At 36.5% G+C, this 23,618-nt stretch overlaps 4 protein-coding genes across 5 annotated transcripts; 1 reads left to right on the top strand and 3 right to left on the bottom strand.

Annotated features, from left to right (window-relative positions):
- Nucleotides 1-143: 143 nt before the first annotated feature.
- On the bottom strand, nucleotides 144-2,310 carry LOC121796249. Its single transcript, XM_042195043.1, has 2 exons — nucleotides 1,904-2,310; nucleotides 144-879 (listed from the first exon to the last, which is right to left on the bottom strand). The coding sequence occupies exons 1-2, from the start codon at nucleotides 2,188-2,190 to the stop codon at nucleotides 393-395; spliced, it is 774 nt and encodes a 257-aa protein (XP_042050977.1). The 5' UTR covers nucleotides 2,191-2,310; the 3' UTR covers nucleotides 144-392.
- Nucleotides 2,311-5,027: 2,717 nt separating this feature from the next.
- LOC121793384 (tubulin--tyrosine ligase-like protein 12) lies at nucleotides 5,028-10,787 on the top strand. Its single transcript, XM_042191384.1, has 15 exons — nucleotides 5,028-5,368; nucleotides 5,502-5,750; nucleotides 5,983-6,107; nucleotides 6,244-6,460; nucleotides 6,537-6,662; nucleotides 6,734-6,990; nucleotides 7,720-7,827; nucleotides 7,983-8,124; nucleotides 8,208-8,373; nucleotides 8,595-8,752; nucleotides 8,855-9,178; nucleotides 9,289-9,363; nucleotides 9,560-9,629; nucleotides 9,715-9,872; nucleotides 10,529-10,787. The coding sequence occupies exons 1-15, from the start codon at nucleotides 5,090-5,092 to the stop codon at nucleotides 10,676-10,678; spliced, it is 2,604 nt and encodes an 867-aa protein (XP_042047318.1). The 5' UTR covers nucleotides 5,028-5,089; the 3' UTR covers nucleotides 10,679-10,787.
- Nucleotides 10,788-11,331: 544 nt separating this feature from the next.
- Nucleotides 11,332-18,455, bottom strand: LOC121796247 (protein FIP1-like). Of its 2 annotated transcripts, none has more exons than XM_042195040.1 (14): nucleotides 18,235-18,455; nucleotides 17,529-17,616; nucleotides 17,340-17,448; nucleotides 16,085-16,134; nucleotides 15,270-15,336; nucleotides 14,864-14,936; nucleotides 14,546-14,601; nucleotides 14,273-14,369; nucleotides 13,785-13,869; nucleotides 13,430-13,492; nucleotides 12,836-12,895; nucleotides 12,090-12,182; nucleotides 11,722-11,784; nucleotides 11,332-11,632 (listed from the first exon to the last, which is right to left on the bottom strand). In XM_042195040.1, the coding sequence occupies exons 1-14, from the start codon at nucleotides 18,288-18,290 to the stop codon at nucleotides 11,537-11,539; spliced, it is 1,056 nt and encodes a 351-aa protein (XP_042050974.1). In that variant the 5' UTR covers nucleotides 18,291-18,455; the 3' UTR covers nucleotides 11,332-11,536. The 2 variants fall into 2 exon arrangements, with proteins under 2 accessions (XP_042050974.1, XP_042050975.1); XM_042195041.1 differs by having other exon boundaries at nucleotides 17,340-17,444; nucleotides 18,235-18,454.
- A 1,950-nt stretch (nucleotides 18,456-20,405) lies between these two features.
- On the bottom strand, nucleotides 20,406-23,232 carry LOC121796246 (cysteine proteinase 3-like). The gene is made up of 8 exons (XM_042195038.1): nucleotides 22,964-23,232; nucleotides 22,753-22,874; nucleotides 22,200-22,315; nucleotides 21,954-22,027; nucleotides 21,627-21,891; nucleotides 21,431-21,562; nucleotides 21,185-21,320; nucleotides 20,406-20,679 (listed from the first exon to the last, which is right to left on the bottom strand). Exons 1-8 carry the CDS (start codon nucleotides 23,149-23,151, stop codon nucleotides 20,642-20,644), a joined length of 1,071 nt encoding a protein of 356 aa, XP_042050972.1. The 5' UTR covers nucleotides 23,152-23,232; the 3' UTR covers nucleotides 20,406-20,641.
- Between the last annotated feature and the right edge of the window lie 386 nt (nucleotides 23,233-23,618).

The following is a 23,618-nucleotide window of genomic DNA, read 5'->3' as shown; positions in this document are numbered from 1 at the left end:
TGACACCCTTCAGCTCAAGACTTGATTCCAACACCAAATCCAAACATATACAGCTTGAGAAGATTTTCAGGAAATCCTGCATTAGAATGCCTTCCTAAGAAATATCTCAAGGGCATTGACACAGTAGCCAGAAGAACATATAATTTGCCAAGAGACTATTGGAATTTATTCAGATATATAACAAAACAAAGTCAGATGCAAACTCTAATTATATTTTTCAGTGTTTACACTCTAACGATGCAAGGGAACAAGTGATGCCTAAACAACAACTAGAAGGATCCGAAGCATGAACACAAGCAAGGAGATGGTACAAACATCTCCACCTCCACGAACATCCATCATGGTTTAAATTCATAGGGTGATATGAAATGGAAACACAGTTTATATATATTCTAATTCACTGTGTTATTGCTCCATAAGCCACCAGCACTGGGAGTAGCAGTTTCAGCAGCAGCACCTTGCAGATCAGATAAGGAGAAAGACCGCCATGAAGGGAACTTATCAACAGGAGGTGATGATGACAGCTCACTTTTCATACTTCTTCTGGCATGTGGTGGTAAAGGAGGAAGACTGCAACCTGGTGGTGATGGATTTGAATTGGAGGTGTCGCCACTATTGCTTTCAGAGCAGTTCATGTGAGCGGCAAGAGACAGCATACTTCTAGAATTGGTCGGTCTTTTTGATATTCCACCAATGCGATTCCTCATAATGCTATTCTGATTCTTGTCCCATAAGTTACTGAAGACCAGCAGGTTCTTGCGTTTCCTTGTATAAGCATTTTCTGGTTTCGTGATTTCTTTAATTGAGGGGATTGATGCAGCATCAGACAGGCTGGTAAATGATTTGGATTTACCAGAGTAAAACTTTGATATGCTTTTCCTATAAAATTCCACAAACCATGTAATGATCACCAACATAGAGCAAATTAAGGACGACAGTCTAAGCGTTGAGTGAAATCTAACAACAAATGGCAAAAAAGTAATCCTAGGAAAGTTACGCAAGATGGATAAAGCAGTCAGCATTTAGATGACAGCTTCATAAACAGTGGATGATTGCAGATTTTCAATAAGAAACAGCAAATAAATACTCTTTGCACTTATTGGAGGGATCTTTGTTTTCCTAACTTCTGTTTTGTGGTTGATTCCAGCTGCCGAAAGACTTCTAGTGATTCTTAAGACTTACTTAACTTAGCACAGACCAGAGGTCTATATTCAACAGAGCATAAGACAGAGGAGAAAGATGGTTCACTACCTCTTTCAAAATATGGAATATTCATAAGAAATTACACAATGCATGTCATCTTCACATTAAATATTATCTTCTACTGCCACAGAAATTATAAAACACGGATGGAAGAAAAGACACAGCAGCAGCACATAATACTCATGTGCCATAATGGTATGCCTAAGACTAAATGTCTAATCACTAATCAGTATCAGTATTTTACCAAAACATTTTCATGATGTCTGCTTTCATTTAATAATCCGAACACCATGATGAGAAATACAAGATGGCACCATAAACTGATAGATCAAATATACTGATAATTCTCACGAGAGAAATGTTGCAGAGCCAAAATTGAATAATGGATACGCGAACCTAAATAAGATTTGTTTCTATTCCCAGCCAAAAGAAAGAGCTCAATGTAGAATATACAAATTTCTCTCTTAATAACTCGAATTTTTTTCCCCAACATTGAATCCCCATCTATGATATAGCTTGATTATAACTTATTTAGTTTCCCACCCAACAAGCGATCGATTATCCATTATGGCATCAATTTTCCCATAATTAAACAAAACACAAAGCCCTAAACCACAGAACATCACTGCAAACTAACATAATCCTACCAATTCACAATATTACCCAAACAATCATCACATAACAAAACAAAATCACTTACTTCACAGGAAGAACTTCCTCCAGAGAATCCAAGCTGTCCAACGGTCCTTCTTTATATTGACTCTGCACCTCCTCCTCATCACTGCCGCCGCTGTGATGCTCGTCACTGTTCTTCCCGATCGAAGAACTGGACGACAATGACAACGAACCGCTTCGATCCTCCTCCGGCGACCGCTGATCGGCCGGTGGATCGTACGAGGCAAAAGCCATCTCGCGGTGGACGAATCCTGGCCCCTCGATCGGGTGCCCGCCGCCGCCTGAGTTGCTCCGCTGCAAAGCTATCGACATCTTCGCCGCCGCACTGTTGCCGAGGAGGTTTGTCTATAGAAACATGTGAATCGTATGTATTGTTGAGAGAGAAACTGTAACCGAATGAGAGAGAGGGAAAATTGAACGAGAGAAAAGACATTGATAGTGAAAGGCCTTATCTTTATCCAAAGTGAAGCAGCACAATTTCCAAATTGCGTGATTAAACAATATTATCTCTTTTTCATTTTTTTAATCTTCGATCGGAGGGCGTGTTAGGGTGTTGGGAGGCGTACCGTAACTAATACGTGCCAGGTTTCAACGTGATCTCAGCCGTTGGATAAAGGGGATTGAAACGTGTCGGTTAAAGATGCAGCGGATATTTTTTTTATTGTGAATTTGGTGTGTGAGGATGTATGGGAATATTCTTCTACGAGTACTGGACAAAGGTTAGTGGGGTTTTTGTTTGACAAATAATTAAACTTATTCAAAGTTTATTAATTTGTAAGTAATATTTGCATTACTAATTAATTATAATGCAATGTAATTATGACGGTTGCACGAGAGTTTGCCGCCATGCGACTGACGTTAATAAAATAAGCATGCAAATTGCCGTAAAATACACTTAATTTAATTCATTTTTGTTCAATTATAGTATTATATACCGCTAAAAATAACGGACTATATGATAATTTTCACAACAATCTAATAAAAAAAAGTCTGGTATTCTATTATGTCTTCAATTTTTTTGTTAAAAGTCCAATTTTAGGTAATTTTTCTACCGAATCTCTAAAAATAGATTTACAAAGTAAGAAAAAATGCTAAAGTTATAATAAGAACAGATAATTGTTGACGTAAATTATACGCGACTATTGTTAGCGTGAGTCATACGCGAATGTGTGTAATTATTAGAGCGAATGTGTGTGATTATTTGAATAATTGAAGTACGACAAAATACTATTGTTGGCGTGAGTTGTAAACGTGATTATTTGAATAAGTGACTAAACTAGTAAAAACCTTCTTAATCAGCTAACTTTGTCTTTCATCAAGTATATATTTTTCAACTGATATAAATGGAGAGAAATCAAAAATAAATTTAAAAAAAACAAATTAAATAGTGTAAAATAAAATAAATAAAACTAAAACAAATGGAGTATTAAAAATAAAATAAAAAAGTAATTTATAAAATAGAATCAACTTCTTCCGTCAAGTTACTTGATCAATTATATTTCATTTTAGGTTGTCCTAAGTTATTTTAGTAATTTCTTTTATAGCAAATATAAAGTCTCTTAAAGAGTTCGGCACGCTTGTTTTCAAAGACCGTTACTTACCAATGTTGAGAGATATCGCCGACGTATTACTGATGATGCAACTTGTACTGGTTGTGGGGGAGCACAAGAATCCATTGATCATGTCTTAAGATGTTGCTCGACTGCCTCTTCCGTTTGGAGCAAGACAGTCCCAAAAGATATTTGGTTCTAGTTATCTCCACCCATTGAGGCTTGGTTGATTGAAAATAAGCAAAGTAGTAGATGGTTACTCTATGAGTACTATATTTGGCTTGGTTTATCGGAGACTATGGAAAAATAGAAATGCTAAAATGTTTGGGGTGAGACGTGGCCGATGGATAACATGATAATTCAGAGCAGGGCTTGGGCGCGACTTGTGCAAAATATGTTACACGCAAAGCCAAGATCAAAGTTCCAGTGGGCAAGTTAGTTAGTTGGTCCCCTCCAACATTAGGTAGATGGAAGCTCCATACAAACATGGCATTGAGTGGAGTATCTCAAGTGACATCAGTTGGTGGTGTTACTAAGAATGATGTCGGGGTCTGATTTAAAAGATACCCCAGAAGCTTAGGACATGGTTCGGTAATTCTGGCTGAATTATGTGCCATATATGATGGTTTGCAGCTTGCTTGGGACAATGACATACGAAGTCCTGAAGTCGAGAGTGACACCAAGCAATGGTCTTTATGATCAACTTGAATAGAGAGGATGGGAATTGATTCAGTCTCGTTCGAAATATTTGGGGTATGTGTGACAAAATTTGGTATGTGATAATAAAGCACGTATATCGTGAGGCTAATTCGGTTGCAATTATTTGGCAAGTTGGTCGTCAGGTCGGGATACATGTATGTATTTTTTGCATGACGAGCCACCGATTGTGGTACGAAACTTGTTATTGAGCGATCGCTTGAGAATTGCACATATTTGAGCTGGATAGATTGTAGTATTTTCTTAAAGGCTCTGCCCTCTCTTGTAATAGAAAAAATTACACATATAATTTCACTTATTTTAGTCTTTATTTTCTCTGATGCTTTGTTCGCTATCTTATAGGAATACATTAATTTATTTTTATTTAACCTATAAAAATAAAACTTTTTAAATCATGTATCAGAAAGAACCATCTCAAATAACAAGGGATGGAACCATCTCAAATAACAAGGGACAAAGGAAGTAAATCATAACCTATACATCTTAAATTAACAATTTATATCGCACTAATAGTAAAATCATGTAGTACTCCCTATGTTTCTTTATAGTTGAGTCATTTTTTCATTTCGGGAAGTTTCTTCATAGTTGAGTCATTTTCATATATAGTAATTATTTTCTCTTTCTTACTTTACTCTCTCTTACTTTTGTCTCTCTACTTTATTCACTTTCTATTTTATTCTCTCAGCCTTTTCTCTCTCTTACTTATTTTATCTATTTATTCAACAAACTCAACATCTCTTTCTTAAACTCCGTGCCGAAAAGTTTCGCTTCAACTATGGTGAAACGGAGGGAGTACTACATTTTAAATCACGATTTTTTAGAAAAATATAAATAGCATAGCTTTAAAATTTTACTAATGCACTTGCTTCCCTCTTTGATTTGAAAATAAATAAATAATATTCCCAAAACCTCTCCACTTCACTCAAAAACCCTGAGCTGCAAAAATGTCGCCCGCCGTCACCGGAATTCTCGGCTACGAGGACTTCGTCAAGGTCCACGGCGTCCTTCTAGCGGCGTCTGGTCTTCCGCAGCCGCTGCACCGGAAGCTCTACCAGAAGCTCACGTCCGAGACTTTCGACGGCGGGAGCTATTTTCAGGTGGAGCCTGTTGAGAGCGGCAGGCAGAGGAGGCTCGTGTCGACGGCGGATTACATCGGTCAAAATTCCGATGTGTTTCTGATTGATCACGCCTGGACTTTTCGCCTATCCGATGCTTACAAGCAGGTATATGCGAACTCAATTGCTACGCTCTGTTTAATTGATTGATTGCAATGTATTGAACGAGTTATGTTATGTTGTTGTTAATTGATATTATCTCGAGGTATATTATCTGATTTCATAAGTTGTGATGGTGCAGTTGCAGGAGGTTCCTGGATTGGTGGAGAGGATGGCGTCGTTGATGTGTGTTGACGTGGATTTGAGTTCGGAGGCGGACGAGGCTGGTGGTGAAGGAGATGATGCTAAATTGAGTGCTGCAGAAGTAGTTGAGAGAGAGTTTTGTCAAGTTAGAGAAGAAGGTGCTCGTTCTGTTAGATGGTTGGAGCTTGAAGATCTCAAAATTGACGATGATATGCTACTTTACCTTGATCTGCCGACTAAATTCCCTGTCAGTTGCTAACTGTATCACATTCTCTATTTTTGCTACTAAGTTTATCTACTTATGAATGGTTCAGTTTATTTAGTTTGTGTTATTGCGTGTGTTTATTGACAATGGTAGGTTGTTAAACTAGTTGGCATAGGTTTCACTCAAACCGAATTGAAGTGGATCCTCTCATTTATGGGTTGTATTTTGCCTCTTGGTCGAGGTTTTAACCTTATTGTGAACTCTACTGCACCAGCACTTGCTTGCACTAAGTCTCCGCGGCAACAAGCTTGAGAATCCTGAGATTTTGTTAGAAGTGGTGGCTCAGTTTAAATCTCTCAGAGCTCTGTGGGTGAACTACAATCCGGCACTGGAAAATGGGTGAGTTTCCATGTTCTTTGGAAACTGTTTAGGATCAATTTAGGTCTGAAACATTTGAATGCATTTGAGGTTTTTGAGAAAAATTTCCTTTCCAGTGTAAACTATGTTGAAGATACTGAATTACTTTCTTTTTCAGTGTAAAGGACTTGGAAGCTCGTATTCTAGGAAGCTGCCATGAACTGGAAATATTTAATTCCCAGTTCACTCCTAAGTATGGCAAGTGGGCATTAGGATTCTGTGGAGGACTATATGAGAAAGACAATCCTGGAGATTCTGATGAGAGTGATCATCAGTTGCAAAGCGTTACGTCTCTTGACCTTTCGAATAGGCGCATCCAAAATCTTATCACTGAGGTATAGTACACTTCTTACTCTAAATAACTCACCCCAACGCCCCCCCCCCCCCCTATTAATCTACAATTTTCTTCAGGCCTTTTCTCCAATTGAAATGCCTATGCTATCATACTTGAATCTTCGTGGAAATGCATTGGACGAGAACTCAGTCAGCATACTACTATACTATCTTAGAGGATTCACCAATCTAACTGCTTTGGAGGTAGCTTTGTTAAATAAAACTATTTACATTTCTCCAAACTGCTAATCATGTTGACATGGACATTACAATAGGTGGATATACCCGGTCCTCTTGGAGAGAGTGCTGTTGAAATTATTGAAGCTCTCCCTGCTCTCTCTGAGTTGAATGGACTTAGTACTTCCAAGATCTTAGAATCTGAGAAGAGCATTGCTGATTCAGTATTAAAACCCCGCCTCCCTGAGTTCAATGCTGAAGAATCTCTCACTGATCGTGTTATCAATGCTATGTGGTTGTACCTAATGACATATCGGCTTGCTGATGAAGAAAAGATTGATGAAACTTCTGTTTGGTAATCACTTGATTCTTATTGTTCAAATCCTTTATCGAGTTTAGTATTGGGGGCACATTGAGACATTCCAATTATTGTCTAACAAGAATGTCTTGGAATTTTTTTTAATTATGTTAGTTTGATTGCCTGATTTGGCTGAGATGCCAGTTGGTCCATTATAAGAGAACTATAAAATCAATGTGGATCTTTCACTTCTATTAAGGTGACAAACCATATAATGCAGTTATGATCATTCAGGACATCAGTTCATGTATTGATAATCAAAGAACTACTAAAGGGATGAGGGACCTTATGGTGCTAGAACATAATACTTAACTTGTTTCATTGGTTGAGTTGCTCTTAATAACAAAATGTCTTCAGCTGTCGAAGCTACTTTATTCTTGTCTTCAAGTTGGAATTTTACAGAAAGGTCCCCGATCATTATATTTGTTTCTGCTTAAATTGCAAAAGTTATGGTTTGCTCTCACTCAACCATGCCCTTTGGTGAATAAGGATAATTGAAAATGTTCAATGTTGGGTAGAAATGGAATCCGCATTCATTAATGTTGGGTCACCCTAGTCTCCTTCTGCCATGTGATATTCACTAAACTATTTTACGAAGAAGAGGTTCTAATACAGCTCGTGTGCAACAGAACAACTATGAAAATTTTGTAATCTTGTGGACAAGACTGTGAATGTCATGGTCTTTAATTGTGGTTTATATTAACTTATATTTGACATTGCTCTCAGGTATGTGATGGATGAGCTTGGTTCAGCTTTGCGTCACAGCGATGAAGCCAATTTCAGAGTTTCACCGTTTCTCTACATGCCTGATGGTAAACTGGAGTCAGCTGTCAGGTTCTTTCTTAAAACCATTCCTTGTATTCCCCTATTTATGTTGGGAGCATCTTCATATTCCACTGTATTAGTTTTCTCCATTGGGATCCTAATCTTATTCCTATATTTCATTCAAAAGTTACCAACAGTATTAACACTGAGTGAAAATTTCTCAGTTACTCAGTTCTTTGGCCTACAAAAACTGTGCAACAAGGTGATGAATGCACTCGTGATTACCTGTTTGGCATAAGGGAGGAGCGGCAACGTTCTGCACGACTCACTGCCTGGTTTCATACCCCTCAAAATTATTTTATTAGAGTATGATTTCTGATTGTGATGTTTTATGTCTGGTCCATCCATGACTCTTATATTCATTCTAAATTCTAATGTTGTTTCTGTAGGAGTATGAAAAATTCTACATGGAATTGAACTCAAGAAGGTGTTCTCCGGTACCAGCAAAGGCATCTGCAACCAATAGTCTGCTTCATGGTGATAGACGTGTGTTGAAGGTTTACACTGATTTACCTCAAGTAGAGGAATTTCTGACACGTCCAGAATTTACGATCAGTATGTACTTGAACTCATAGCCACTAGAAAAATTGAATTCCTATATTAAGCTTGTGACAATTGTTTGAGCATGTTTTTAATGCTATAATGCAAATATGATCTCTCTTATCTTTTCTTACTTTAGATCACTTGGGTCATAAAATCTATATTTGTGCACTGTTCATCATGTATATATACTTGACTTTCTTACTTCTATATATATCTAATTGTTTTTTCTGCAGCAAGTGAACCAAAGGATGCAGATATTATATGGACTAGTTTGCAAGTTGATGAGGAGATGAAGAAGGCAGTTGGACTGAATGATCAGCAATACATAAATCAATTTCCTTTTGAGGCTTGCCTTGTTATGAAACATCATCTGGCCGAAACTGTTCAGAAGGTTCTATACTTTCCAACTTCTTGCATTGATCAATTCATAAATTGCATAGCTCAAATGTCTTATTGATATAAAATGCTTCTGGATACAATCCCCATCTTACAGGCCCATGGTGCTCCTCAGTGGCTCCAGCCGACATATAATCTTGAAACACATCTTGCTCAACTCATCGGGGACTGTTATACACGTGAAAGGGATGGAGTTGACAACCTGTGGATCCTAAAACCATGGAACATGGCAAGAACTATTGATACAACTGTTACCCAGAATTTATCTCAGATTATCCGTCTCATGGAGACTGGCCCAAAAATTTGTCAGAAGTACATCGAACACCCTGCCTTATTTAGAGGGAAAAAATTTGATCTGCGCTACATTATCTTGGTGCGCAGTATCAACCCTTTGGAGATATTCATTTCAGAGGTCTTTTGGGTATGTGTCCATTCCCTTTTTTCCGGGAATGATGCTATAATGGTGTTGGTATCATGGTTTGTCATATATTAAGTTATAGTTTTTGAAGATGTCTCGATCTCTATTTCCAGGTTAGGTTGGCAAATAACACTTACTCTTTGGAGCAGCACAGTTTATTTGAATACGAGACACATTTCACCGTTATGGTAATTATGTCTACCATTTACCTCCTGGGTTAAATAGTACCTCCATGATCACTGAACACTTCTTACAAGTAATTTGATGCCATCACCAAGTTTGTAAAGGATATCTTTATCTGCATTGGTCGGTACTTGCTTTTGTAGAAAAAAATCGAAGCAAATTATGTGGTCATCTTATTTTTGCGACTTTTGTGTTCTTCAGAATTACAGGGGAAGATTGAATCACATGAACACGCCGGATTTTGTAAAAGAATTTGAAAGAGAGCATAATGGTACTGATTTTTTTTTTTCCATTTCCACTGTTTGTCAAATTAGCAGGTGTCTTCATTCACTAGGTGCTCATGGTTAATTTTGCAGTTAAATGGTTGGATATCCATCTAAGAGTTAAACAGATGATCAGATCTGTTTTCGAGGCTGCTGCTGCAGTTCATCCAGAAATGCATAGTCCAACATCTAGAGCGATGTATGGGGTCGATGTCATGCTTGACAGCCACTACCTACCTAAGTTGCTAGAGGTGCGATGAACTCCTACTTCTTTTACTTCTAGATATAAGAATATGGCACATTAATTGAATCTAAAGAGAAAAATGAGATAGTATATCTCACAAAACATGGGTATGACATGTTTGGTATATTACAAAACATGGGTATGACATGTTTGGTATATTACAAAACATGGGTATGAAAACCATCACCAAACATGCCAAATATTCATAAATTCCTGTTTGGTACGAAGGCCTGAGCTTCACTAAAGAAACAAGACGAAAACATGAAATCGTGTTACTCTTGCATCAACAGTCAAACAGTGAAGCCATGGGGCATCTTTATTTACGTGGAATGTTTTGACGAGAATTCATCTTCATTGTCTTTTTGTGTTAGCATGTGTTCCGCTAGCAATAGCTTCGTTAATTATTTCTGTTTTTTATTTCCTGATTTGCTCTAGAATGAAATAATCAAATCCCTTCATTTCTACTTTACTAGACATATCACCGCTTCTCCTCTCTCTGTGTATTGACGTGCGTTTGATACTGGTGTTTGGTTTGATGGATTATACAAGATAGAGTCTTATGAATGTTGTTCGGTGGCCTGATACTTGATCTCGAGACAATGTCACATAATTTCTGGCCAATTCAATATCGGACAATCTCATGACAAGAATATGTTTTGCTAGGTTACGTATTGCCCTGACTGTACCCGCGCGTGCACATACGATACTCAGGCCATATTTGGAGACGGAAGCACAGTGAAAGGAAGTGACTTCTACAATTTGGTGTTTGGTTGTCTCTTCTTAAACGAGACCACTCATGTATCCCCACTGTAACAACTATAGTTAATAGAAATTTTGTTTGTGTGATTGGAGTGGATGATGTAATATTCATCTGTATGCTCTCTCCGCCTTTGGTATGGTTGGTTTCGTACGATTTTGCAAATCTTGTATTAGCCCACCATTAGAGTTCTCGTCCTTTACTCATCGGGCATCGTAACTGATATAACGAGATATGGACCGGGTATCGGAACCAGCCCAAATTGCATCGAACTTGTTACGGTTTAACCACACATCTCAAATATTGAGAAAAGAGATTAAGTAGGTGTTAGATTATACTCCATCCGTCTTATATTAGTAGTTCCAGTTTTTTAGTATTTTAGTTCGTCCCACATAAATAGTAATAGGCCTCATATTTTATTCACACAATTTTGTTATAAAACTATATAAAAATGAGACTCACAATTCCACTATTTTTTTTCACCAGCTTTCCTTTACATTACACAAAACTCGTGCCGGATTCAATTGGGACTGCTAATGTGGAATGGAGGGGATAATACCTATTTCGATAATACCTTTTCAATACACATGAAAAGCATACTACTATAAAACAAACCTACTTTTTAGATAAATGGACATTACTATCCTTAAAACGAAAAAAATAAAAAACAAAACAAAAAGGTAAAATAGAAAAAGAATTATAAATCATGTTGCTAGGAATCATAAGCTCAAGTTAAATAAAAGTAAGAAAAAGGGGCTTGTCACACTTAAATTCATATACAGTTTCTGTTGAGCAAATCCTAAATCGCTAAACTTCATCCTCTGTCTATACACTCTCCTATACAAAAGAAGAAAAGAATGCACCCAACAAACGAAGAAAAGAGAAACAACGAGAAAGTGAGATTACCAGCCTTACTAATCAACATGTTCTGCTGTAGTCTGAGTCTTCGACGAGATTTTCTTCTGCAGTTCCAAATTGGACATGTTTGCAGCCTCCAATGCACGTTCCAGCTTTCGTTCATCCAATGAAAAGGTCAGAACCTCTACGAAACGCAGAGACATGTATTTTCCAAAAACACAAGGAAGTTTACTAACACTACCTTAGCTGCTCTGGCGCTCCACTCCCCCAGTATAGCTCTAAGCCTTTCATTCTCCTCGATGTACTGTTCCATGACCGATAGTGCATCAAAAGTTGATACAAGAATTCAAAATAGATGCATATTCTCAAAAGGACTTTTTGGCATGGGCTAACGTGGAATCTGCTGTACATGACTAGAAAAGCATGGAATAAAATTTATCTAAACTAGCACAGATCACTGTTCATAGATGGTTTAATGTTTCCATAAGTTGTATCGTTTAATAATGTATTTTCAAGCCTCTTTTCTATCCCTGGAATTTTCGCCCCCGTCCTGGTTTAGCTACTGACAGAGTGTTGTGAAAACAGAAAAAACTTGTAGCAAATATCTACCTGATTGTTAGTGTTGCGAACACCTTGTACCTCTGAGTCTCTCTCAGCTATCAGAGAGCGAGCAAGTCGAAGTTCAGATTGCAACTGGTTCATCTGCAATGAAAGAGACTCATCAGTATATATGGAAAGGCAGTTAGTACTCCCAAAATGTCTAGATCCATGTAAAGAAGACACTTGTATGAAGATCCTTAGACTCCAAATAAAGCACAAGCTCTATAAATAACGTCAACTCTTGTAAAGGGAATATGTAAAGGGAAAGAATTTAGGTTTCTAGAAACACGAACGCATGTGTAGGATAGTAAAGCTCTAAAGGCTGCATTATTCTAAGCTATATTTATTTATACTTTCAGCCCATCCTCAAGGTTTTGTATGCGGAGAGGGTATTCCAATGCTAGCCATGATAATTTTTCAATGCAATAAAAATATAGTAGTAGTTTTTTTTTTTTATCACAGGCGACTCTCTAACAGGTCTAAAACATAGAAAGATAAGAACTTATAGTTTTATGTCAGATTCCATAAGAGATTAAAAATGAACAGCAAGAGTCCGCCAACAGAATTAGCTCATTTATAAGGTGCATAATAATTTGACCCCGCGTCTGCACATATATTAATCACATGCCGACCAAAAACTCACTGGTAAGGAATTACTACAAGCATGTCAAACTAAATTTTTGAGTCACTGCTCAATAGGAAACGATTCAGTTCTATGTACTGCTAAAACCTGCCATGAAGAGCTGTTTAATTACCTCAGCCGAAAGTGTCCGTAGTTCTTGATCACGAGTAGCTAACAAATGAGCCAGATCAACCTACAAGGTTCAGGAAAATTTATCACAAGTTTATATCTCAAAGATGTGCCAAAGCCTGTGATCCAATGAAACATCCCTGAGATGCGTATACAAAAGGAAACATCATTGGTACCTAGGAGATGTATCATATGTTAAACTAAGGGAACAAGATGCTCATGTATCTATCCTACCAACATCTCAGACTTCTCCAGTAATGAAAGGCAACCCAACAATTACTGTCCAAAGCTCACTCTACCAGCTTATCTCAATACCAAGCAAGCCTATTTGTCTGACAGAAAAGTAACTCATAGTAACCGTCTTCTGGAAACTGAGTCGATAAACATCAGCATGATGCTAGACTAAAAATCGGAAACTTTGGGGACTGGAAGATTAGGCAACTAAACACCACATCCAAACTGTTGCTGACTTACAAAACTTTAGCATTCTAAAATATGTTCTCTTATCCATCATAAAATAGCTAGAGTGAAGCAGTGTCAGTGTTTCTCTAATATTCGGGCCAGAAAGAACATAGTACATAACAAGGATTATGATTACCTGAGGCGTGCTACCATCATTAGTTCTCTCATATTTGCTCAAAGATTCTTGCAGTCTAAGAATCTATTGGAAAAAATTAAGATCAGAAATCTCACAAGAAAACATCCTAAATATGTATGTCTATATGTTATAACAGTAACATGCCACGAATTCTAAACACCAGATATTAAGAAAAGATGCACTCGGGCACTGTTGACTTGTATGAAACTGAATTTCATTAAAATAATTAACAAAATTAGATTTCATAGAAGTCAACAGGAACAGCCAAATTTTCCATCAACTTCATGATGTATTCTACACCAGAGATATGAAAGGTATGAGAAGAATTCGTGACATGTTTCTTAATACAGCTTACCTCCTCACTGAGAAAGTGAAGGTTTTCTCTCTGATACTGCAACAATGCCATCTGTTGATCTGATAGCCGCCCCCCATCATGGTACCTATAATAAAAAAAATTGTCAAATGTATACAGTGAAATGGCCATACAAAAGTTTCGGATGATCATAGTATTTATCTGCTAGAACTGGAGGTCTGTTTTTTTAAGCGACTCGACTTATTCTCTTAATGCAACTGAATGATGGTCAATGAGCACTGTAATAAGAAGAGGATTTTAGTAATATGTGGACTACTTTTGTTTTTTTCTTTTCTTTTATAAAAGTGGTGGGGTGTGTGTGTGTGGGAGGTGGGGTATAAAAGTCAAATTTAATTAACCCATACATCACCACCATATTCCAACAATAGACAAGTCACGAGTCTGTCTATAACATGCCAAACTTTAAGAAAGTTTGTTGAATTAAGCACGGCAAAAGTATTTAGATGTATATAGCATGACTAAGTCACTACCTCAATCCTTCTAAAGGACTTGCTTGTTGCAGTGGAGAGTACAATGAGTTCAAAACGTCAGGTTGGGAATCCAATGAATTGTATTGGTGCACATAACCTGCAGTTTCCAAAATGCTCTTAAGCACTAACTTTATATTATCTCAGGTAACCTTATATAATCCACATGAAATAAATCATAGCATAATTTTATATTATCTCATGAATTTCGCATTCTGAACTATTTTCTAAGAATTTGTGCACTAAGTTCCATAACATAATTTGGCACCAACTAACCGACATAGACGCTCATGAAAAATCCTGCACATACTGCTTCAACCAGCATAATGATTCTGCAAAGATTAACAGACAAATGATTAAGTTCTAAGAATCAAAAGCTACCTTAGGCATTGTTTATGCAGCAATTTCGAACATCAATTTCAAACATCAAATGGGAACTTAGTCATCTTACAAGACAGGGTCAAAAACGGCAGAAAGCAGTAGAATAAAAAGTAGGGTTGCGAAAATGTAATGATGTTCTACTTCTGCAAGTTAATGTATAAAAAGGGATATATGGGGTTCCCAAAGCATGCATTCTGATTTAAGTATGTTGACCTGAGCAGCATAGAAATTGATAGAAAACTTATATGGTGCTTCCAGGCCATGACAAGCAGCATTGCAGCAGTTCCTGCATTTAACTAACACAGATCAGATAAACATATTCCATGAAGTTTTTAATTTCTTTTTTGTGTCTCCAGAGTCGTACATATAAATATAAGAAGAGAGTGAGCAAGAAATCACTTGAGAATTCAAAATCATAGTCTATAATTCTATGTAGGAGATTATATTAAATAATGGGTACAGCACAAAAAATGTGTAGTTCAGTTCTTTTGCACAAAGAGCCGATATTCTATTTGTAATTTATGTCAATTGGATCATAAAGAGCTGATATTCTAATGCATCAGCCACAGACTATTCCGAACTAATGACAGAAAGAATAAGCAGGAAATCATATGCATACCATATGCAATAGTAGCAAATGGTAGGCGAATTATACGCTTCAACTTTTGGCTGAAACCATAATAACCCTACAAAATTGAGTTTATCCCATGTTATCCAACAGTTAATAACATACAAATATAAAAAGTTTTAAAAATGTGGAAATGTAACTCCAGGGCGTCCTGGATAAAATCCAAACGATACGTTGTGAATGGTCTAGTCAAAATGCAACAAGAATTTTATTTTATTTCACATTAACATCCCCAATAGCTGATATAAGAAATTCTTTAAGTTAGTTGAAATAAAACCCGATTGAAATAGAAACAGAAGTTCATTGTTCCAACACAACCTTAATCTACGGCTTTGAATCCATCATTGATGCTGTTTTTCATATATTGCCCTCCTTATTTCTTAGAATACTACCATTTAATCTATTGTGTGTCTCAAAGTTGTCAACACTTGTCAACTTCCCAATTGATAAACCTGAAGACTCCAGTCGTCAAAAGCATAAATCGCCTAATGCACCAGTTAATGCATCCACAGCACATGTACTTCAAATAGTATTAATCATGTGAATGCAATGGATTACACACAAACCCAATAAAACCCAAATTTAAATATTAAAACTAAGCTAGACTTCTTCTGCTGTCCTTGCTATCTTCACTGACACTGATGCCTTCTAACGAATTTTTTGGTATGGTGTTTTAGAATGATATACGCAATCCAATGCACATTTCAAAATCTAATTTTGAGTTATATGTGTATCTTGTTGATGAGAACCTGTAAGAGCTATGATGACAATGGCACTGATCCGTCACGAAAAGGATAACTAAATACCTGCAGGCGTATCTTGTGAACTTGATAAACCAAATATTGTAGAAAAATGCCTGTACAAGGTGGCAGGCTATTTTTAGCAAATACAAAAGTTCAATAAAGAATTCATTTCCAGCTACCTGTTCTCAAGAAATAATATTCATTCACATAGGTTCCATATAATATTCATAAAAACATCTCCAAATTTGACTTAACTATCAGTAAATATGCCTGGTGGCAACTGGTTTAACTTTTGCTATGCCTAACCAAGATTATGCCCTAGTCATCCACATTTCCTTTGCAATTGATTCTTTTTATCTGGTCAACGACCAATAAACTTGTTTAATTTTTTATTCGAGGAGCTGAGAGAGAATTCTAAACTGTGAGCTTTCTCAGTTGCCTGGTTTACATATTATGTTTCTGCGGATTCACAGCGGTAGCATGCACATACAAAAAGGCAAATAAAGTTCTGATTGCATTAAGTATGATATGACTTCAGACCATTACTCATTAGATAACTACTAAATTAACTCACAGCCTCAGAAAAAAGGACAAAGTCAGTAGCCTTACTCTAGAAAACTAGAAACACAGTGCCAGCAGTGAAGCTCCAAGATCAGATAAGAAATTCAGAATTTTAGAGTGTTTTTGGAATCTAATTTCGTATTGGGATTATAGTTTACATATAATGCTTATTTGTCAAAGCAGAAACAGAATTAATGCAGAGAGAAAAACAGTTAGAGCAATAAGTAAAGTCCGATGAGAACAATAGTTTCATTTTCAACTACGGCTCCCACCGAAACCAAACAAAACCAATTTATTTCCTTAAGCAAAATAAGTGCGTAATATGCTCTAATAAAATACAATCTGATTTATGATTAAAGATCCTACCCAGGATTCAATTAAGGATGGTGGGATCCAAATTAAATAGGAAAAAATGAAAATAAACCTTAAAATCATGCCAACTCTCGCATGGCTATATTACTCTTCTCTTTCTTTCACATCTTCTCTCTAGTTTCATATGCCAAAGTTAAAATGTTGTTTGTTAAAACAAGTTGCTCTTCTCTCTTGAGTTCGATAAGCAGATGCTCATTCCAATACAGTCAAACTTCAACGTTTTCTAGTTAATGCAGAAATAAAAAATTTTAACCCAAACTACATTGTTTTACAAAGTACGCCGATAGTAAAACCATGCCAAGAGAAGCAAATTCAAGAGAGTCGTAAAACTTCAGATATATCATGCATATATAAACAGAGAAGTTATTAAATGTTCGTGAATGACCTGTAACGACCAAAAGAATGATATTACAGCTACACAGTAGTGAGATTGTTAAATCTTCCAAAGACTTAAGAATCCACGTAATTCCCAGAGCAAAAATTGCATAACCTGCCTAGAATGGAACGAAAATCAGATTTCCACAATTGTATGTTGATATCTAAGGAGCATACGTTACAGCGGATAAAAACTTGCCAGTAAAATACAATAAAAGATACTCCCAAGTATCTTTGTTCGCTTCCGGTGACCACATAAGGGAGCCTCTTGCAGTATGTCAAGGAACCTGCACAGCAGGTAGCAATGTAATAAGAAGAATAGACGACACAGTGGCCCGTGGTTAGTTTGGAAAACTAAGGCATATTCATTAGGTTTCCATAAACAAAGTCACACGCTAGGAACCCAAAGGAGCTCATACACGGTTTCTTATGGCCATATTCCCATATTCTCAAGCCAATAGTGGATTGTAACTCCCTTTTTTCATGTTCAGTCTAAATATGTGAATTCCTGAACCAAAAAAGTCACCATTGACAGATCACCGCCCAAAAAGAAGCAATGAACATCGTATGCAGAAGAACGAGACACGAGCTTCGGATTTTGTCTCATGTTGAACTAAAATCGTCGAGATTTTAATTGAATTAGGCATTAAGAAAAAAAATTCAGTCTATACTATCACTGACTCCAGCAAAAGTACCAGTCCTTGACGAGCTAGATACTTATATCCGGAAACACACAATGATCATTTCGCAATTCAAATAGCAAATTAGGCAGAATTCATCACCTCCACTCCAACAACAACATATGATAATCAAAAATAAAAAATAGGAAAGGAAAATCACTATGATAAAAATATAGAAACACAATTATATGTCAAAATTGGTGCGGTGATTAGAAGAAAACGCACAGGTTGGTTTCTTCGGGAGATGCAGCGTAGGAAGAGCCGTGCCTGTCCATCGACATTTCTGGAGCGAAATTGTTAGTTGCTGCTGGCGAATTTAGTCGGGAAAGTCATGGATTTGTCGCCGGATTGTGCTTCTGTGATCTCTCCGCCGACTGTGTTTCTTCACAGGCGGAATCTGTTAATTTTATACCTCCGCAAAACTGACTGTGTAACTGTGTTTGACAAACTATTTGAATGGGAATTTAATCAAATCAAATTGTTTATGCAATGTTTCATTTCATAAATTTACAAATATGGAGCAACTCTATTAGTGTGACGGGGTAATTACTAATTACACGTTTCATACAAAATATTTTACCTTTCAATTCAATACAAAAAATATTAAGTTTATATATTTCATACAAAAAGTTTACTTAGTGTTTCAAAATAATACATTTCGTGTCCCTACTAACACCATTACTTCCAATTACATCATACATACAAAAAGTTCCATCAATGTTTCAAATTTATATAAAATTTAAAACTTTTCATTAATTATTTCAAACACGGTTATTTTTATTACTCACAAAAATGAAAAACACAAAGAAAAAAAATCACCACTCTTCACCATCAAATTAACAAATTGCATTTTTTTGTCGAAGCTTTCTCATATAACAATGGAGAATACAACTAAAAAGATATTGAATCTTTTTTTAAAAAATTAAATAAGTCGGTTTGAAGCTCAAATTAGTCATTTTGTAAATATGAAATATGGACTTATTTTATACTGTGTTTTATAAAGAATACAATGAAAAAAATTATAGTATATTGAGAGACATAATTTTTTTTAAAACCACGATCAATTGCTGGAAGAATTGATATGGAGTATTTTTTTAGAGTGATTAATTGTATTAAATCTCTAATTATTCTTTATTATGATGATAAGTTGGACAAATTATAAACCAATTGACGGTGTTTAAAATATTTAACGGAATGTAATAATTTAAAACACTAATGTAACTTTCTGTATGAAATATATAAACTTAATATTTATTTACTAAATTGAAACAAAGGTAAAACATTTTGCATGAAACATGTAATTACCTTGTTATGAGTTGTTTTTTAAACCAATCTAATTTCATATAGTTTTAATTCTCTGGTTCAAAATCATATAGTTTTGTGACATTGCATTTTATAAGGTGTCGGAGGTCATAAAATTTCTAAAATCAATTAACCAAACATTCCTAAAGCAAAAGCTTGGATATGTAAATAATGTATTTTAATAAATGTTTAATATCAGAGATCTCCTTATTTTAATTATATAATCTTTAAAATGATAATCATTTATAATAATTTTAGAAATGATGCAATTTATATTTATTCAAAATTAATCATGGACCATAAAATGGAGTCACTTTTATTATCTATGAATTGTAGGTGTTTTAGTTATAACAGAAAATTACCATGGCTAGCATAGCAGCGTTTTAGTATACACCTCGAATTCCACCTATACGTTAGTACCTCGGAATGGGGATGCTAAAAGAAGATAATGATGTATGCATCTTAATTGTATAACAATTTTATTATAATAATAGATTGAGGGTTAAAAGTGAATGAGAAACCATTATTAATATTGGCAGCGCTACATGATGGGAATGGCCATGAGCTGCACAACAATTTTGAAATTTTATAAGCGATTTTTTAGTAATTTTATGCCAAGATTAGAGAATAATAGTACCATTTGATTAGTTAAATAAGAGAATTAGAAAATTGTTGTATGATTAAACTTCACATGTTTAGTTCTCTGTCGGTTATTCATTTTTTTGGAAAATTAGTTTACTTTGTAAATTTAATTCAATTTCTACTAACACCTCGTTGATAAAGCTTTGAAATGTCTTCTCGAACTCTCAACATGAAGTGCACGACTTCAACGCGATCTTTTTAAGCAAAAAGGATGTTAAAGAAGTAAGACTAATGCTAATAAATACCAGCAAAAGGGAAGTTGGATCCCTGTTATGCTCCAACCATAGCAGGGGCTACTGTGCATACACAAGCATACTATATTTTATTAATAAAAAAAATAAAATTTAATATTAAAATATTGTGATGGGCGAGGCCTGCTATGGTTTTAGTTGGAGCACAGCCGGGGATCCAACTCCAGCAAAAGGACGTTGTTGAAGTAGAATAATGCTACATAACACCATCAAAAGAGTGTTTTTGAAGAAGTAATAGAATAATGCTACACAAAACCAACAAATGCTAAGCAACATCATAATTTAAGATTATATACAGAGAGGGTCATTATAGATTACATGAAATTCCATAAATTCTTTCACCTAAATGTTGTCTTATTTAGTAATCCATTTTTGCCAATCACACTTGCTGCATCTGAAACTGAAGCTTTTCTTATCAAATCGCTGAAGGAGTTCGCTTAAGCAACTATAGGATATGATGCACATGTTGCAACACCTGCAACAAGATTTTTAATCGTCAATCATCAGTTCATATCTCATTTTTAGCACTTCTTTAAAATTTGGGTTAACTACGAATAAAATCAGGAAGAATGTCATTTTTGGTTTGTTGAAATTTGAACAAAAACTCACCAAAGTTTAAAATTGATAAATCATGAAGTCTCAAAAATTCTAAAGTATTCCATCTGATCAAATTTGGGGAAAATTGAAGTTGGGTTGAAACACAAGAAAGTCTACATAGAAGTTGTGGTTAGGCAGCAACATGAAAGGGACAAGGTGTAGGTCGAGAGATGATTTTTTTTAGTTTCTCGGATTCATAACGATGTCATTTGACCGTCCATGTCATCACATTAATACACTGCATTAAATCAACATCTCATTTACCCAGATAAAAATCGTCATAGGTTCAAAATTTTGAAACTTAATGATTTGTCATTTAAATTTTTAGTTAACCCTTAAAAATTTTAACATGAAATTGAAGACAGAAGTTGCAAAACACTTACCACACATGTTCTTGCCCATCTCCATCTTGAAATAGCCATTGTCGCCCCAATCAGCTCCCCATGAGTTCTTGATGAGCCAATACGGCACCCCATTTTCAACTCCATAACCAACAGCCAGAACCGCGTGGTTAACATCCTGCGCACGTTGCAAGAGAAGGAGTGAAAGAGAGAGTCGTCATCACATCACATTATATATATATATATACCAATTCATGTACAGTAACAGTGAGAAGGAGCGAAACGCACCATTGGATCGCTGCCACAAGTGGTGCTAGTGTAAACACCACCGTTGTATGCTTTGAACCCATCAACTACTTCAAACGCCACACTCACCGGCCGAACAAATGCAACCGCATGCTTAAGCTCATCCTCAGCACCCTATTTGGTTCTTAAAGTGTTAAAAATGGAAAGAAATAAAAGTACACCAATGTTATCATCTTACCAGAGTGATATTGACAGAATCAACTACTTTGACAGCAACATTCTCAGAGGAATACTTGCACACTCCATCCTTTCCAGTGTATGGGTAGGCAGCCTCGGTATCAAGGCCACCGTTGTATTTGATGTACTCGAAGGCTTGAGAGGGCAATCCACCATTGCAGCCAAAGTTGTTGAAAGCTCCAGCACAGTCAACAAGCTGCTGCTCGGACAGAGAAATACTCTTTCCAAATGCTTGTGCATAAGCTGCCTCTAGTGCTCCTGTTGAACTGCAACATCACATATATTAAGAGCATGTATAGTTTTTGATGAAGTCCCAATATCATCTTACCTGAATGTCCAGCAAGATCCACAACTACCTTGATTTTTCACTGGGCTAACAATGCCACTTTTCCTCCAGTCTATCTGCAATCATTAGAAGCCAAATCAAATATAGCGTTCTAGCAAAGTAGTGAGCTTTCAAAAGAGTGCAAAGGCAGATCGAGCCTAGCTGGACTAAGCATAGGAAATACATCAGCAAGAAAAGAAGCAATTAGAAAGCCTTTTGGATATTGAGAATGAAAACAAATATAAGTACCAAGGTAGGGAGGACTGCATCAGTGAGCTTATGGTTGCCACTTCTTGTAGCAGAGCAATTTTGAGCAGCTCCCAGTCTATGCTTCTTGAACTCGTCCCATGTCAGATCAGTAAACTCTGTTCGTGTCGAAAGGAAACATTTCATATCTTGCATTATTTCAGTGTTAACTATTGTATGCCTATGACTATAGATGCAAACTGAATGTCATATTACTATCTATGTTTGCACCTGTGCTTTTCAGAAGTCCAAAGAAAAGAAGCAATACATCTAAACAATCAGTTCTTCCTCACCTAGCGGCTAGCAGTCTCTCCTTTCACTACGGATTATGTACTTCAGATTAATCACTTTCCTAAGGACTATCTATTTGTTAATACATATTAAACCAAACAATCAATAATTGAGCGACAGATTCAACTAATATCAACACAATAGACAAAGTGTTAAGAGTTTGAGCAGTCATGATTGATCTAAAATTTCAACCTATGTGAAGATGATCCTATATCAATGAAGAACTACTGATTATTGAACAAACATTAGTAAAAGCTGGATTCACCGTTGACTCCCATAGAGTAGGAGAGTCCTTTTCTGTTATGCGATCGGATCATCCTCAAATTCTCGGAGAAAACCTGAAATCTCCTCTGTATCTCCTCCGAGCTCTCGTACATCTTCCCGTACCTTTTCACGATCAAGCAAAAAGCAAAAAATCAATACCGAGTAAATCAAACTTACAAAAAAAACACAGCAATATAAGAATCGACATCGACCTATGAGCGAAGCGAGCGAAGGAGACGGCGCGGGGCGAGTCTCCGACTGCTTTGAGAATGGACGACTCTAGCTCGTGGAGACCGTCGACGACTTGCCTGATCGGATTATCGAGGAGCTCCGATCCGGATCGAGCGACGGCAGCGGAGGCGATCAGAACTCCGAAGAAGAGAAGCAGAAGCCGAGCCATGGGGATTGGGGAATATGGAGCAGATAGTAGACCGGAGAGTGGTGTAGAGAGGTAGTTTTATCATCCAATGGGGCGCCTCAGGTGGGCACCGCGCCTCCTCATATAATTGAAGATGGGGCCCGCCGAGGTGATGGTCTCCGTGTCCTGCGTGGGAGATATTTTACGAAACGAAAGAAACAAAACAAGGGATGACGTGGCTCGTGACGTCGCTTCCAATTGAGAGAATCCACAAATGTGTAGGACCTCCCATAGCCCTCACATAGCCTTCCCACTGTCACATCATCAGCACTAAAATTCTCCTGCCACATCAGTTTGCCACATCAACTGGATATCAAATAACCGTCACATACTCTTCCCACTACCTATCCACATCACTAATAACAATTATATAATTTAATTTACAATCGTATCAACATACTGAATTTAATTTACGAGACAAATACGAGAAATTCGAATAATACTATTAA

This window comes from Salvia splendens, chromosome 3, assembly GCF_004379255.2.
Source record: "Salvia splendens isolate huo1 chromosome 3, SspV2, whole genome shotgun sequence".
NCBI classification, from domain to species: Eukaryota; Viridiplantae; Streptophyta; class Magnoliopsida; order Lamiales; family Lamiaceae; genus Salvia; species Salvia splendens.
The sequence above is the reverse complement of the archived record's forward strand: the minus strand, read 5'-3'. Positions and strand labels throughout refer to the sequence as shown.